Genomic DNA, 13955 nt, shown 5'->3' with positions numbered 1-13955 from the left:
TAACAAATAAAGGATAAGGAAATGCTAACTTCAGTAATTAACAATCTATCATTGCAAAATGCCGTAAAAACGATTGGAGCTACAACACAGCACTGCCAAGAACACCGGGATGTCGCAAATACGAAGCCACACAGAATTGAAACTAGGATTCTCGTGGTGTTAGGAACAAAATTAGGATTAGGGACTAAATTAGAATTAAAACTATCAAAGTTTCATTTGAGGCAAAATTGGAACTTGGATGTCCAAAATATACGATAAAACCCCAACCAATACAATATTCCATATCTCACAAAAGCACACACAAAAAACTTTCGACGACTTAACTAACCCAAAAACACGTATATGGAATAAATTCTCTTGGTAAACGCTACAAAACAGCTTATCTTTAATAATGAGGAGTTCATTGCTGCATAAAATATTGACTATATAAATATTTTATAAAAACTTGACTATCTTTAATTATTGAAAAACTTGTTTAGTGTTTGATTGTAACTTTTAATCTTTTAATTTTTGAAATAGGTGTTGATTATGAATTTATGATAGTCATTGGGACAAGCATAAAAACTTGACCCAAAACAAGCACGTGAGATTGGAAGTAAAAGATTAGCCTATTGATGTTACCATCGAGAGAAATAGGAAAACAAATATCAAAGAATTAGGATGTGATTGTTTGATGAACATGATATTTATATATATAATAATTAAAAAGTGAGATAAAATTCATCAAAATTTAATAAATAAAATAATTTATCAGTATAATTTTAAATATTATTGAATTTTTTTGTATTTTAAAAAATAACCTTTTAAATATCATAATATTTTATTTCCTAATGTTGGAAAATCTTGATTGAATATCTTAAATATTTTTTTATAAAAAAATCTTTTATAATCCAATTGAATATAGTGACGTGAAGAAAAAAAATCTTTTATAATCTTTTATAAAAGAAATAACACACAAGAAGGTGGCGTATCTGAGTGAAGAAGAAGATAGTGACGTGAAGATCGCAGCGCCAAAATTTTAGATTGTTTAAATCAAATCTAAAACAAGGGTTTAAATCAAACTCACCATAGCAAACACTCCTCACTTCTGCTTTTGCTTTCCCTTTCTCACGCTAAGGTTGTTTCACTGCTCCACCGTTCTCGCTGTTTCTATCTTTATTTTTCTTTCCTGAGCAAATATTTTTGTTTTCGATTTTAGGATATAGGGTTTTCCTTGTTTCTCGAGCTTTATCCCCTTCATGTTTCCTTCTTTCTCGGTTGTTATCTGCTACCATTGCATGATGCCTTTAGTTACACTCGTTCACGGATATGATTGTTCGTCATATACGTTTGCATTAACAATTACTTATTCCTTGATTTGATTCTTATTTTATTTTTGGTAATGGTTGTGGTTAGGTGTGTATAAAGGAAGGCTTTGGGATGAAGAGGAGTAGGTCATCATCTGAAGATGAAGCTGAGACTGAGGCTGAGGTTCAGTCACTCTCTGTGTCAAATTACCACATTGTAGATGATGAGGACAATCCTGTATCTTTTGCTGTGTTGCCAATTCATTGGAGTGATTCTGAGAACTCTGAAGCCGCCAACAAAGGAAAGGTGTTCATAGATGGGGACACCGATAATGGGCTGAAGAAAATTTTCATGCAAGTCACCGCGTGGAGATTTGATCTCTCCAATGTGAGACTCGAGATATCTTTGCTTTCAAAGGATGGAAGGTGGATCAAGCTTCAGAAACCTAGGAAGGGGTTTCAGAATAAAATAAGGACCGTTTTGATCACCCTTCACTTCCTGCATCGTGTGAAGAAAAAACGTCAAATGTCTGAGATATCTGTCTGGCAAGACTTGAGTAAGGATACGGAGTTGAGGTATTTTTTATTTTTTTTTATCTTATAAACTTTCATTACCTGATGGTGATTTATGTAAAATTGCATTTCGTGATTTTTTGTTCTGTATAAATTATTTGTAGCTCTTCTGGGGTTAAGCCTTCACAAAAGGATTTATCGGACCATGTGCCTTTGATTCGTGAAGCTGCCAAAAGGGACTCAGTCTTAGCTAAATCCAAGGTTTGTATTTCCCTCTCCATAGACACAGTGATGATGGATCCAGAAATTTTACGTTGTGGGTGCAATACTTATGTATATAAGGTTTAATTACTCATTTAGTCCATATACCTTTATGAAATATACTATCTTGACCTTATAGGTAAATAAGTTTTTGTCTTTGGATGAGTAAACTTAATGCGTTTTGGTCCCTGCCATTAACAGCGTTACACGGTGTTTATGTGGACTGCTAAAAAAACTACTTCTGCAGTAGAAAAATTTCTAGCGGTTTTACACCAATAACACCACAATTTTTGTAGCGGTGTTATAGTAGCCAAAGTTAACAAAGTTAGAAGACAATTGACAATAGGAACCAAAACACATTAAATTTGCTTGTCCAGGAACTAAAATTTACAATTTTTAAAGTATAGGGTCAAAACAACAAAGTTCGAAATGGTAGAGACCAAATGAGTAATTAAACCTATATATAAATTTGTGGGGGAAAAACTCATAATATGGATTTTTTTTACTGCATTTCAAAAATTTGTAATTGTACATTGTATATGTATATTATATTAAGATATTAAAAATCCTGTCGGGGCAGCTACCCCCAAAATTGCTCAAGTAGATCCCCCTGCCTGGACATTGCAGTGTTAAACACCAAAACTGGAAAACTATTATTTTCTTCTTCTTCTTTCTCAACACCCTTTTGGAAATTAATGATGCAAAATATCGTGAGTTTGACATTATAGCCTAGTTATCAATCCTCTTGCTTTCAAGTTGCAGATTACATGATTCTATTTTATTGTATACTTCGATATGTTCAAGTAAATGATTTAGTTCGCTGTTGAATGACATTACATTTTAAAGTAGGTTTTTAATGGAGTGTATTTGACAAGACCACTGTTGTTAAGATTGTGAGTTTCCTTGTGAAATCGCGCGATACCACGTTTCAAATGAGGGCCTCCGTGCTGAGTCGGAGGTAAAATTGTTCGAAGACAAAATCGGAGTAAAATCGTGATCTACACTGTAGTAGCGATAATTGTCGATCCGTGGTGATCTTTTGTGCGCCAAAAACGAAGTTGAGTTCACCTAGCTCAGTTTCAAAATCCCTAAAAATGGTTTCGTCCCCATTTCAAAAGCAAACCTCTTACCCTGCGTGAGTCGGCACAACCCTATTTGCTCCCTGACATCACCTATTTGTGACCCCCTTATTGTAATGTTGGATGTTAAAGCTGCTCTTCCACCATCAATCTGTGCCACTGCCGTTGTGCCTGTGTTTTCCATATGGAGCATCGTTTGAAATGCTTGATTTGCAAATGAGGCATCGAATATGCCTCAGCCCTCTTTTTTACTCATTACTCATCTTTAATTTTTTTTGGTACAACCACTCATCTTTAAATTTTGTTCTGTTCATGTGCCATGAGTTCGGTTATGCGTTATTATTATTTTTTGAGTATTGCCAAATATCTCTTGAATATTTGTCTTTTAAATAAATACTATCTGTAGCAAATATCTAAAATGTAACAAAAAAAATTATCTCTTGGGATGACACAATATGATTCAAAACCCAAAAATAGTTTTTATTTTTATTTTTTTATTGTTGAAAGGCTTCTTTTATATATGATAAATCTTTTAAAAAAATAAATTTGATGTAAAATTATGATTTAAAAATTAAGGAAACTATATTGTTATGATTATGAATGTTGTGATTTAGAAGTTTATTTCTTTATTTATGCAATATTTTATACACATGTATTATATATAAGTATTTTTAGTGAAGAAAGTAGGATCTTATGATTCCGAGTTACAGTTTTTTATCTCCTCTCCGATCCTAGGTAAAATCTTGATTTTAACAACATTGGTCAAGAGTCAAGACTTTAGGAGGAAGATGATAATTGATGGAATTCATGAATGGCACTATCTTTTAGAATGACTTTGACTTGCATCGTTGTCAGCAGAGAATAAAGAATGCATAACAATACATAACTTGTATCAGATTGACTCCTTTTAATTTCATTTCAAGGAATCTATATGATCCTTCTTTGTTCTTTGTATTGGATGATGTATCATTGAGATTTCTAGTTTAAGAATTGGAAGTGGATTGTGCATAACACCGAACTAGATAAGGTGTTTTGACCTTGGATACTGTTTTATCCTTAATAGTTTGCATTCTGTAATGAAATGTTGGTCAATTGAACTCTCTGTTTCAGTTATTTTCTCCTTGTTTGTGGGATATGACTTGATTATTGTTCCCAAATCCCAACATGTGTACTTCATTTTAATGACAATTGCATGATGACTTAAACAGCTTTTACTCATGGTTTTGGAGAAACTGAATAGTCAAAAACTTCTTGATAAGGTCTGTTTTACATATTTATTTTTCCATCCTTGATTATTTTCTATGATGCATTTTATTTTAGTCTTATTTATTTTTTAATTTTTATGATATTTTTAAGGATTTTTTCTTCTTGATTTCAGGAAGTCAACGATTTGGCTCAACCTGGACTTACAGTTGTTGGAATTGACAGTGATATGATAGATGAATCTAATGAAGAATCAGAAGAAAGGGATGATCTGGATGTTTGTGCACTTTGTGACAATGGTGGTAATGTTACTTGGTATGATATTTTTTTCATATGGGTTAACTTATTTTAATGATCTGCCTCTGTCCCGTGTATCTGTCTAACTGCATATAATTTTGTTAAGAATTGTTGGAATAGTGGTTATCATGCATAAACTGATAATACATCATAATATTATATTGATACAGTGTGTAAAATGTGATACAAAATACTAACAGTGTTTCTATTTATATCAGTAATCAAGTACTCAACTTCTAATATAGTAAAACCAGTGTAACCCTAATCACAAAAGGTTAACAAACAAAAAAGTATCTAACAAAATAAGGAAATATCTCCAAAGATTGCTTCCTCAGTTAGATGACTAACTGATTCTACAGTATATTCTAAAGATATTGTAAGATAATCTGGAGTTATTATATATTCTGATAAATTTCTCAGAGTAGATTACATGTTTTTTATATTTTCTTCATAATTTTAATTTATTTAATGATAAATGCAGTTGTGACGGAGTGTGCATGAGATCATTTCATGCTACTGTGGAGGCTGGTAGAGAAAATAGTTGTGTTTCTCTTGGTTTTACCCAGAAGGAAGTTGATGTATGATGGTGTTTGTTATTTTTCTTTTATATTTTACTTTTCATTTTCCACTTCATATGACCATGTAGATATTTGTTTGACTGTGGACTATGGCATAAATTTGCAGGAGATCCAAAGCTTTTATTGTAAGAATTGTGAATATTATCAGCACCAATGCTTTGCATGTGGCAAGCTGGGGTCATCTGATAAAGTTAAGGGTGCCGAGGTATAGCTTTGCCAAATAAAGTAGTTTCTCTTTATACTTATTGCTTAGTTCATTCAATTACTTTTCCATGGTCGAATGATGCTCCACCTTATACTTGTTAGTCTTTTTAATGCAAGTTATTTGTTGTTTACTTGTTTACAACTTTATAATGCATGAAACTAAAAGTCATTCTGGGAATTCAACTTTCAGGTTATTAAATGTGTTTCTGCGACCTGTGACCGTTTTTATCATCCACATTGTGTTGCAAAGTTACTTCCTCAGCTAGCTAAGCCTGTTGCAGAGGATCTTGAGAGAAATATTGCTGATCGGGTTCCTTTTATTTGTCCCCTTCATTATTGCTGTGTCTGTAAAGAATTGGAAAATAAGGTGGATCCTGAGTTGCAATTTGCTGTTTGTAGGCGTTGTCCAAAGTCATATCATCGCAAATGTTTGCCAAGGTTACTTCTATCTTATCATCTGTGTTTCTTGTCTTCTTTTTATAATTCTAATTGATAGTGTCTAGAGGGTTGATTCTCAAATTGCTTTTATCAGAGAAATTGCTCCTAGCAACAGAGGTAACAAAAATATTATACAAAGGGCTTGGGAAGGTCTTTTACCAAATAACCGCATTCTGATATATTGCTTGTAAGTGCTAAATGGATATTTTTTTCCTTTCAATTTGTACTTGTTAATCCCCTATGTAATTATATTTACCTTTACTTGGACCAGAAATCACAAGATCGATCGTGAACTTGGGACTCCTGTAAGAGATCATATAAAATTCCCCAATATGGAACCTACTGTTCAAAAAATTAATACTACTATTGAGCAGAAGGAACCTGCAACTAAAGAGAGGGTTATACTGAAGAAGAAAAATGTTGACTTAGATAATTCATCTGGCAAAAGCATTGCTAAAGGATCTAAATTGACTGGAAAACTGTCTTCTCACAAAGTTGGTAGCAAGAAGACTAAAAAGATTATTTCTGGTTCAAATATCTCAAGAAAGCCAAAATCAAAAGAAACATCAAGGTGTTTGACTGAAAATAAGAGGTCAATCTCAAAGAAATCTGAAATGTCTGACTCTGAGCAAAACTATAACCAGCCTACAATAGGTGAGATATATGCTCTCCAAAAAGAGGGTTTGAAGCGAATCAAGCATGACAATAAGGTCAATAATGTGATTACTAATCCCCTGTCTGTGAAGCCTATCGAATCACTGAGTGTTGAATTGCCTCCATTGGATGCTGATTCAGAAAAGAGGTAAATCTGTCTGACTTCTGAATTATTATCTTATTATTGATCCTTTTTTATGTCTTTCTTTAATGTTTTACACTGATAGAATTGTCTTAGATTCTTGTTTGAAACGTGAAAGCTGAAGCTGTCATTATGATATTGTCAAGAACTTAATAGTTAATACTAAAGATGTTTTCCTCCCTTGTAGTTTGTTGACTTTATTTAAAGAAGCTAGATCATCAATTACATTGGAGAGTGTCTTAGAAAAGCACACATTTGCTTCTACTCATACTCACCCGTTGAGAAATGTTGTGGAGAAGACCATTACAATGGGGAAGCTGGAATACTCAGTTAATGTACATAACTTTATATATTTATTGCTATAGTGTCTCACTCTGGAATTTCTTGTAAGATTATATATTTTATCTCGTGTATATACAGGCTGTTCGAACAGCTTTAAGGAAATTAGAGAGTGGATGCAGCATTCAGGATGTAAAAGCTTTTTGTGACCCTGATGATCTGAAGCAGTTATTTAAGTGGAAGGTGCTTACTGCTTTACTTTTTAAATTATTTTCCTAGATTTTTAATTATTATAACTGTAAACAAAATAGAGCAGGTTAGTTTATATGCATAATAATCATCCATGTAATGATGTAAAAGTGTGAACCTGCATGTGTATTGCTCGTGGGTGTGTCATCAAAGTTTGAGATTCTGAGGGTTTGCTTTTTGATAGAATGTGATGGTGTTTTTTGATCCATGTAGTTGATCAGACATAGGAGAAGGTTATTGATGTTTGGTGTTTTGGCCTTTCATTACCCTAAGAATATTGATTAGTGGTTGGTGTTTTTTTATTTGTTACTGTTAGAATATAAGCTAGTTTTATTTTTGTAAGAATAGTCTTGAAAGGTTTAGAAAAGGGTTTTTTGTGTGTATTCAGAAAAGCCTAAGTAGGAGCAGGTTCCCCTAGTCTGAACCTGTCTTTTCTTCTTTCTTATTCTACTTTTCCTGTTTTATATATATATATATATATACAATCTGTGGCTGAGAGAATTTAACTCAGACCCTTCAACAATGTAGCCTCAACTTTAACAGTTACTGGAGAAAAAAAGTTTCATATATTTTTCTTTTTGCATTGCGGTTATGGTGGTGGTGGATTTGATCAGTAATTATTCAGAGGAGATGTAGAAAAATCAGCACAGTTGTGGGTTCTCTTTTTTTTTTTGGCCATTGAGAGGTTTTGTTATGAAAACTTAATTAAAAGCTTAAAACTAATTGATGCCATTACATTATAATTCATAGTAATATGGTAAGATAGGCAACCACTTTATTAGCTTTGGCATTTGATATAATACGAATGTTCCTATCATTGTACAAAACTGATGATGGTTAGAAGATTTTCAAATTTATAGAGATGATTCAATTTAGCAATCAGTAATCACAACTTCATTGAGTGAATTTCCTGTAGGATGAGCTGAAAATATATCTTGCTCCCGTTCTATATGGTAACCGCTATACATCATATGGTCGCCATTTTACACTTGTGGAAAAGCTGGAAGGGGTACCTATTTATATTTCTATTCAACTTTATCTCCTATTCTTTTAGAAACTTAATTGGATTTCTATACCATTGATACTCTTGTATTATATCTTTGTACTTTTTATTTTTTTACATCCTTGGGTATTGTTGGGTTGGGAATATATGGTGTTGAGCTTTTATATCCTCCTTCCTCGTTAAACCATATTATTGATTTAGGACTTCCCTTGAGCATGCACCATAGGTTTCTAGGTGAGGCAGATATCATGGATAGGAGAAATAGTAAGCCTATGCTGTTTTGTTAAAGCAAAATTGAAGCTTGGCAGTATGTTAGGCACTTCTATGGAGAAAACAATGAACCAAATGCAATTCTTCAGATGATGACCCTGCAGATGCTGGGAATGAGGGGGGTTTCTACACTGTAGAGTCTACAGTTATGGTGGCACAGTGGTTTAGTGGCAGTGATGATGGTTTGAATTTCTATTGATTTGGGGGTGGGCATAATTGGGATGAACCATCATCTTCATTGCTGGACCCTACATTGATTGTGTATCAAGTACTATTGGGGATTATGCACACGCTGCATTTTGTGTTCAAGAAGATTGTTCTAATTGTTGAGGCTAGGTTGATTGTGGATTCTGATAAGGAAAAGGTTCCTGCCATATTGGCTCTAATTCGCTGATATGTACCTTTTTAACGAGTTCATGGATCAAATCCTGAAAAATGAATGATTGTTAACTCCTTGGCAAGTGTACCAATTCGTAAGTAAACAGTAAGACCGAATGTCAAATCTACAAGGACTTTGCTTGGACTCGGAGTTTGTATATACCAAATTTTAAGCAAAGGAACAAAGAAAAGCGGGTATATTTTAAGGTACAAGTGCATATTATGAGTAATGAAAGACATAAAAATAGAGCAAAGTTCAAGAGACAAGAAAAACAAACACTTGGATGTAAAAATGACAACTTGTGCAGATTTTATAAAAGTTTTTAGCCTACCAAAAGTACTCTTCATGTAATGTTAAGGATTTTTAACCATTTAGAGCTATTCCTCCTCACTGTTACCCTCACCAACTAAACTATTCTAACCATGATCCCTCATGTGAAAGAGTCTAGTCACTTGATTTCACTCCTAGTTCCTTAGAAACCTCAACCAAGTAACTTGTTTTAAGAGTAAAGATGCATAAATAACACTAACCAACACCATTCCATCCCTAGATAAGGATTTTTCACCATTTAAAGCTATTCCAATTATTACCTTCACCAACTAAACTATTTTAAACATGATCCCTCATGTGAAAGAGTCTAAGTCACTTGATTTCACTCCTAATTCCTTGGAAACCTCAACCAAGTAACTTGTTTTAAGAGTAAAAGATGTACAAATAACACTAACCAACACCATTCCATCCCTAGATATGAGTTAATTATAAGTTCCTTAAAGTTCTTATTGTAAAAATATTTTCTAATGATTAAGATCATATAACATATATGTATATGGGTGGTCAAACCATAAACAAGGCAATAAACATAGGAAGGTATCAATAATACCGAAATTAACCACCTTAGAAATGCTGCACTGTCATCTTTTTCAAAGCGCTAAGCCTGCATGTGCGCAGTGAGCGCCATGCAGAGTACAACTGGCTTAAGTAACATCGCATTGAGCCTGCATAGTGCGCTCAGCACGCACATGCATGGTACAACTAGCTTGAGAAACCACCATATGCTTGACATGTGTTTCTCCATGTTGGACTTCTTGCGTTGAGCAAGTTGCTCTAGTTCTTCACACATCTTCAAGTCCCTTGTTGTTGTATCAAAACTCTACAAAATAAGGCTAAACAGAGCATTAAAAGAGAAGAAGTGAGATAATTGCTATGTATTTTAAGTGCAAAAATTAAGTATGCATAATAATCATCAATTGTTACGGTAATTGAGCATATCAGAGAGAGAGAGGGAGGTTAGGGAAACAATTGGGCAAATGCAGTTTTTTCCAAAAGCTCATTCTCCCATTTTTTATTTTTTGAAAATCTACTTTTTTTCCCTTTTTCTTTTATAAATATTAAGCTGTTCAACTTTTTAAGAGCTTTTAAGAAAATTTGTTTGATCCAACTTCTTGTAAGGAAAAGAGAAGCCTTAGAAAATTGGGCCAAACACTATAGTTAGATATGATACTGTCAGGTAGTTCTGAGTTGGGGTTTAATGGTCTCGGAAATGTAATCAATAATTATACAAATGCAATGTTCTTAAGAGGGGGAGAGTTGTTAAGTAAATACTTAATGCCAAAGCCTAACCAGTCTAGGATGTTGCCAAGAATTTGCCTTTATAATTCTATCTCTTAATATGTAGGTGTATTTGGGTTTCATTGATGCCACTAATTACTATATGTGCTGGTTTCCTCATAAAAGCAAAGGGTACCAAAGAGGAACATGCTTGGATATGACCATACTTTTTTTATCATGTTCAAGTGAATTTCCATTTTAGCCAACATATTCATTGTTTTCATACCAATTATATTTAGTTTGCATGATACCTATGTATCCATATTAATAATCATAATTACATCCATCGAGCATTGCTGAAAGAATGATTTATACATTTGCAGATTGTTGATAAACTTCATTGGTATGTCCAGAACAGTGATACGGTAGGCACTCTTGTACTAGTGCACTTATTTCAAATCCCTCATCTATGTTAGCATAAATTTTGTCATTAGTTGATCTTTTTTATTATCTGAAGCTGAGTGAAGATAATAACAGAGTTGGCATTCTACCAATCTTTAGTTTCTAGTTTCTTGGGAAATTTGTTGCTAAACTTTATTTATGTATTTTCTAGTCAATGATTCAAGGGAACTAAATGCTGCTGGCTTTTGACAGTTCTCTCTCTGATTCAAGGGAACTAAATTCTGATTTTCTTGTCTTGAATTTTAGACAGTATACTTGAAACCTGGTTTTACATTACTACTGTTTTTTTACATTAGATTTCTAGAGTCTGCTTTAATTTTCTTTCTATGCCATTTCTATTCAATAAAATATTTGATTTTCCTCATGAAATTTTCTGTCTTATGGATGACCATTCTTGACATTGTTAATCTATTTCTGATTGATCTTGAATACCTGATTGATCTTGACCATTCTCGTGAAATTTCAGATTGTGGACTTCTGCTGTGGTGCTAATGATTTTAGCATCCTTATGAAGAAAAAGCTTGAGGAGAATGGGAAGAAATGCTCATACAGAAACTATGATTTACTTCCAACAAAGGTAGATATACTTTACAAGTTCTCATTGATTTAATTGTCGTAATTCAATTTTTGCTTTCTGACATTGTGCCATGCAGTGATTGATTCTAAATTGACTAATTTTTTGCTTTCAAATGTTGAGTCTTTTATGTATGAGTTTGTTCTTGTTACATCTTTTGTTATTGTTCACTTTTTGCTGCTGCCCCATTGTATTAGATGATACCATCTTTAAATATTTCTTGCTTTGTAAGATATATAACTATGGTGCTTATGGGTCTTTGTTTTATAGTCATACTTGCTTTTGAAATTTCATCATTCCGTGTATGATCTATAGGTTTTCCATTTTTTTGGTTCTTCTATCTATATTGATAATGATAATTCTCATTGAACTGATGGATAAAGAAAGAATAATAGACTATTGCATTGAAACTTCGTGAGCAAATTGCCTGGGAAGAATTTTATCTAGTACATGTATTCATCAAAAGGACATGCCAATTTGTCTGCTGATTGTTTCCTTAAAGAGTGTGCCCTTTGATTCTTGGGAGAACTAACGATTTATTATGATTTCACCCAATTTTAGTGAATGAAGATAAATTAGACTATAGTTGGATTTTGCTTTTGATCATCTTATTGTTTTTTTATGGGCTTTTTCTTTGTCAATAACAGAATGATTTTAGTTTTGAAAGGAGGGATTGGATGACTGTCCAACCAACCGAGTTGCCAACAGGGTCACAGTTGGTAAGAATTTTTCAATTGCATGGTTGAGATGTAGTGCATGGATATCCACAAAACCAATGAACTAGTTAAAAATTTCTTTTTACTTCTGGAGCAGATCATGGGGCTCAATCCGCCCTTTGGGCATAAAGCAGCATTGGCTAACAAGTTTGTAGATAAGGCTCTTGAGTTTAAACCAAAGCTCGTAATTCTTATAGTACCACCGGAGACAGAGAGGCATGGCTTTTTTTTTATTGTCTATAGACTCTATACAAGCCTCTTGACACTACCTTAGAACTGTCACTTCCTGTTATTGAAAATAATATTTTTTTCTACCTTTTCACCATTGTTTTCTTGCTTGTCACAGGCTTGATAAAAAACAATCACCATATGATCTTATATGGGAGGACGAGAATTTTCTATCAGGCACGGTTAGTCTCTCTCTCTTTCTACCTGCATGCAGCGATGCACTCACACAAGATGGGGATCTGCTTAGTCAATAGCAACTCTTATTCAATACCTGCATGCACTTACACCAATGAATTACTTTTTTTAAAATGCAAATTTAATCAAATCTAACCATTGAATGATGTCATAATACTGTGATATCATGCATGTCAAATTTAAGACCAATTGGGCATTTATAAGTATATCTAATATAATGATATTTATTTATATTTTAAAAGTAATTTATCAGTCTTAAATTATATAAAATTTATGAGCATGATCTACCTTATGTAAACTTTCAATCCCCAAAATCAATACTTGGAAGAGTGATTGAATGGTGTAATCTAACTGTATCAAGTCTTGACCCCAAGACTAATTGGATCCCCACTCACGTATATTGCAGTTTTACTGTGAATTCAAGTTATTCTTTTCATGGATGCATGTTAGTGGGTAACATAACAGCTTTCCTTTTTCCTGTTTGTTGCCCTTTTTACAGTCATTTTATCTACCTGGTTCAGTTGACAGACAAATGGACCAAAGGAATGCAAGGCCACCTCTACTCTCCCTTTGGAGCCGTCCTGACTGGACTACTAAACACAAGGTCATAGCCCAAGAGAATGGTCATGTATGCAGCCAGCATGAAGTATTAGATACAACTGATCATACTACGGATGGAAATTATGCTGCCAATTTAAAGTCAACTGATAATCAAGAAGATCAGGCATCTACTAGTGAAGGTCAGAAAAGAATCTTACATTATGGTAATAGTCAACTCAATCCAATCAAAGGAAAATCCTCAGGTGAAGGTCTTAAGCCCAAATCTGATGAGGTTGGTGACGTGGTACCTGGTCACGGTCCTTCCTGGGGCCACTCGAGAAATAATAACGAGCAAGTAGTTTCAGAGACAGAGTCATCTTGTAAGACGAATACACCAGCTATTGGACAATGTGAACCTTGCCTAGGTAATTTAAACCATGTCATGAGAAGCTCTTTGGTTTCTGAACCTCGTACATTCAGTACAAGTGGCAGTCTTGGACGTAGCGTACCCCAATCTAGATATGGTGGTGGGGGTTTGCTTGGTTTTGCTTCTGGTCCGAACTATGCATATGCAAGCCAGCATTCGTGTGGTTGGCTCGAGGAGTAATTACTACAGCTGTTTCATATTTTTTTTTCCCCTTTATTTCTGCACAATGTTGTGCATTCAGTTGATAAGTTACAATTAATTTTTAACTGGTAAAAATTGGTTTAAGTATATGTTGGATCTTAGTTTATGTTATTATAATGGAAATGATCAGACGTTCTGTTTGAACCGTGTTAAATTTGAGTCTTGTTTATGGAAGAAATGCAAGCTGTGCGTTTTTGGCTTCTCCCTCGTGTTTTGCACTTCACAATAA

At 33.8% G+C, this 13955-nt stretch overlaps 1 protein-coding gene across 6 annotated transcripts; it reads left to right on the top strand.

The window, feature by feature from the left end:
• The first annotated feature begins 963 nt into the window (after positions 1 to 963).
• On the top strand, positions 964 to 13926 carry LOC114402769 (protein ENHANCED DOWNY MILDEW 2-like). 6 transcript variants are annotated; one of them, XM_028365445.1, is made up of 19 exons: positions 964 to 1117; positions 1396 to 1862; positions 1964 to 2060; positions 4348 to 4398; positions 4518 to 4657; positions 5121 to 5217; positions 5324 to 5422; positions 5612 to 5859; positions 5954 to 6046; positions 6131 to 6661; positions 6843 to 6984; positions 7076 to 7177; positions 8100 to 8192; positions 10767 to 10808; positions 11312 to 11422; positions 12067 to 12138; positions 12233 to 12351; positions 12482 to 12545; positions 13058 to 13926. In XM_028365445.1, the coding sequence occupies exons 2-19, from the start codon at positions 1420 to 1422 to the stop codon at positions 13703 to 13705; spliced, it is 3192 nt and encodes a 1063-aa protein (XP_028221246.1). In that variant the 5' UTR covers positions 964 to 1117; positions 1396 to 1419; the 3' UTR covers positions 13706 to 13926. The 6 variants fall into 6 exon arrangements, with proteins under 6 accessions (XP_028221246.1, XP_028221237.1, XP_028221274.1 ...); XM_028365436.1 differs by having other exon boundaries at positions 6843 to 6990; XM_028365473.1 differs by having other exon boundaries at positions 6843 to 6990; positions 12482 to 12540; positions 13058 to 13229.
• The last annotated feature ends 29 nt before the right edge of the window (positions 13927 to 13955 follow it).

The sequence above is a fragment of the Glycine soja genome, chromosome 2 (genome assembly GCF_004193775.1).
Source record: "Glycine soja cultivar W05 chromosome 2, ASM419377v2, whole genome shotgun sequence".
Classification (NCBI taxonomy): Eukaryota; Viridiplantae; Streptophyta; class Magnoliopsida; order Fabales; family Fabaceae; genus Glycine; species Glycine soja.
This window is presented reverse-complemented; position numbering and strand designations above follow the sequence as displayed.

Bases quoted from the DNA above. Each gene is read 5' to 3' on its own strand.
- LOC114402769 (XM_028365436.1), top strand. From the start codon at position 1,420: ATGAAGAGGAGTAGGTCATCATCTGAAGATGAAGCTGAGACTGAGGCT. The intron at 4,658-5,120 runs GTATGATATTTT...TGATAAATGCAG, and splicing joins AATGGTGGTAATGTTACTTG to TTGTGACGGAGTGTGCATGA. The intron at 10,809-11,311 runs GTAGGCACTCTT...GTGAAATTTCAG, and splicing joins ATGTCCAGAACAGTGATACG to ATTGTGGACTTCTGCTGTGG.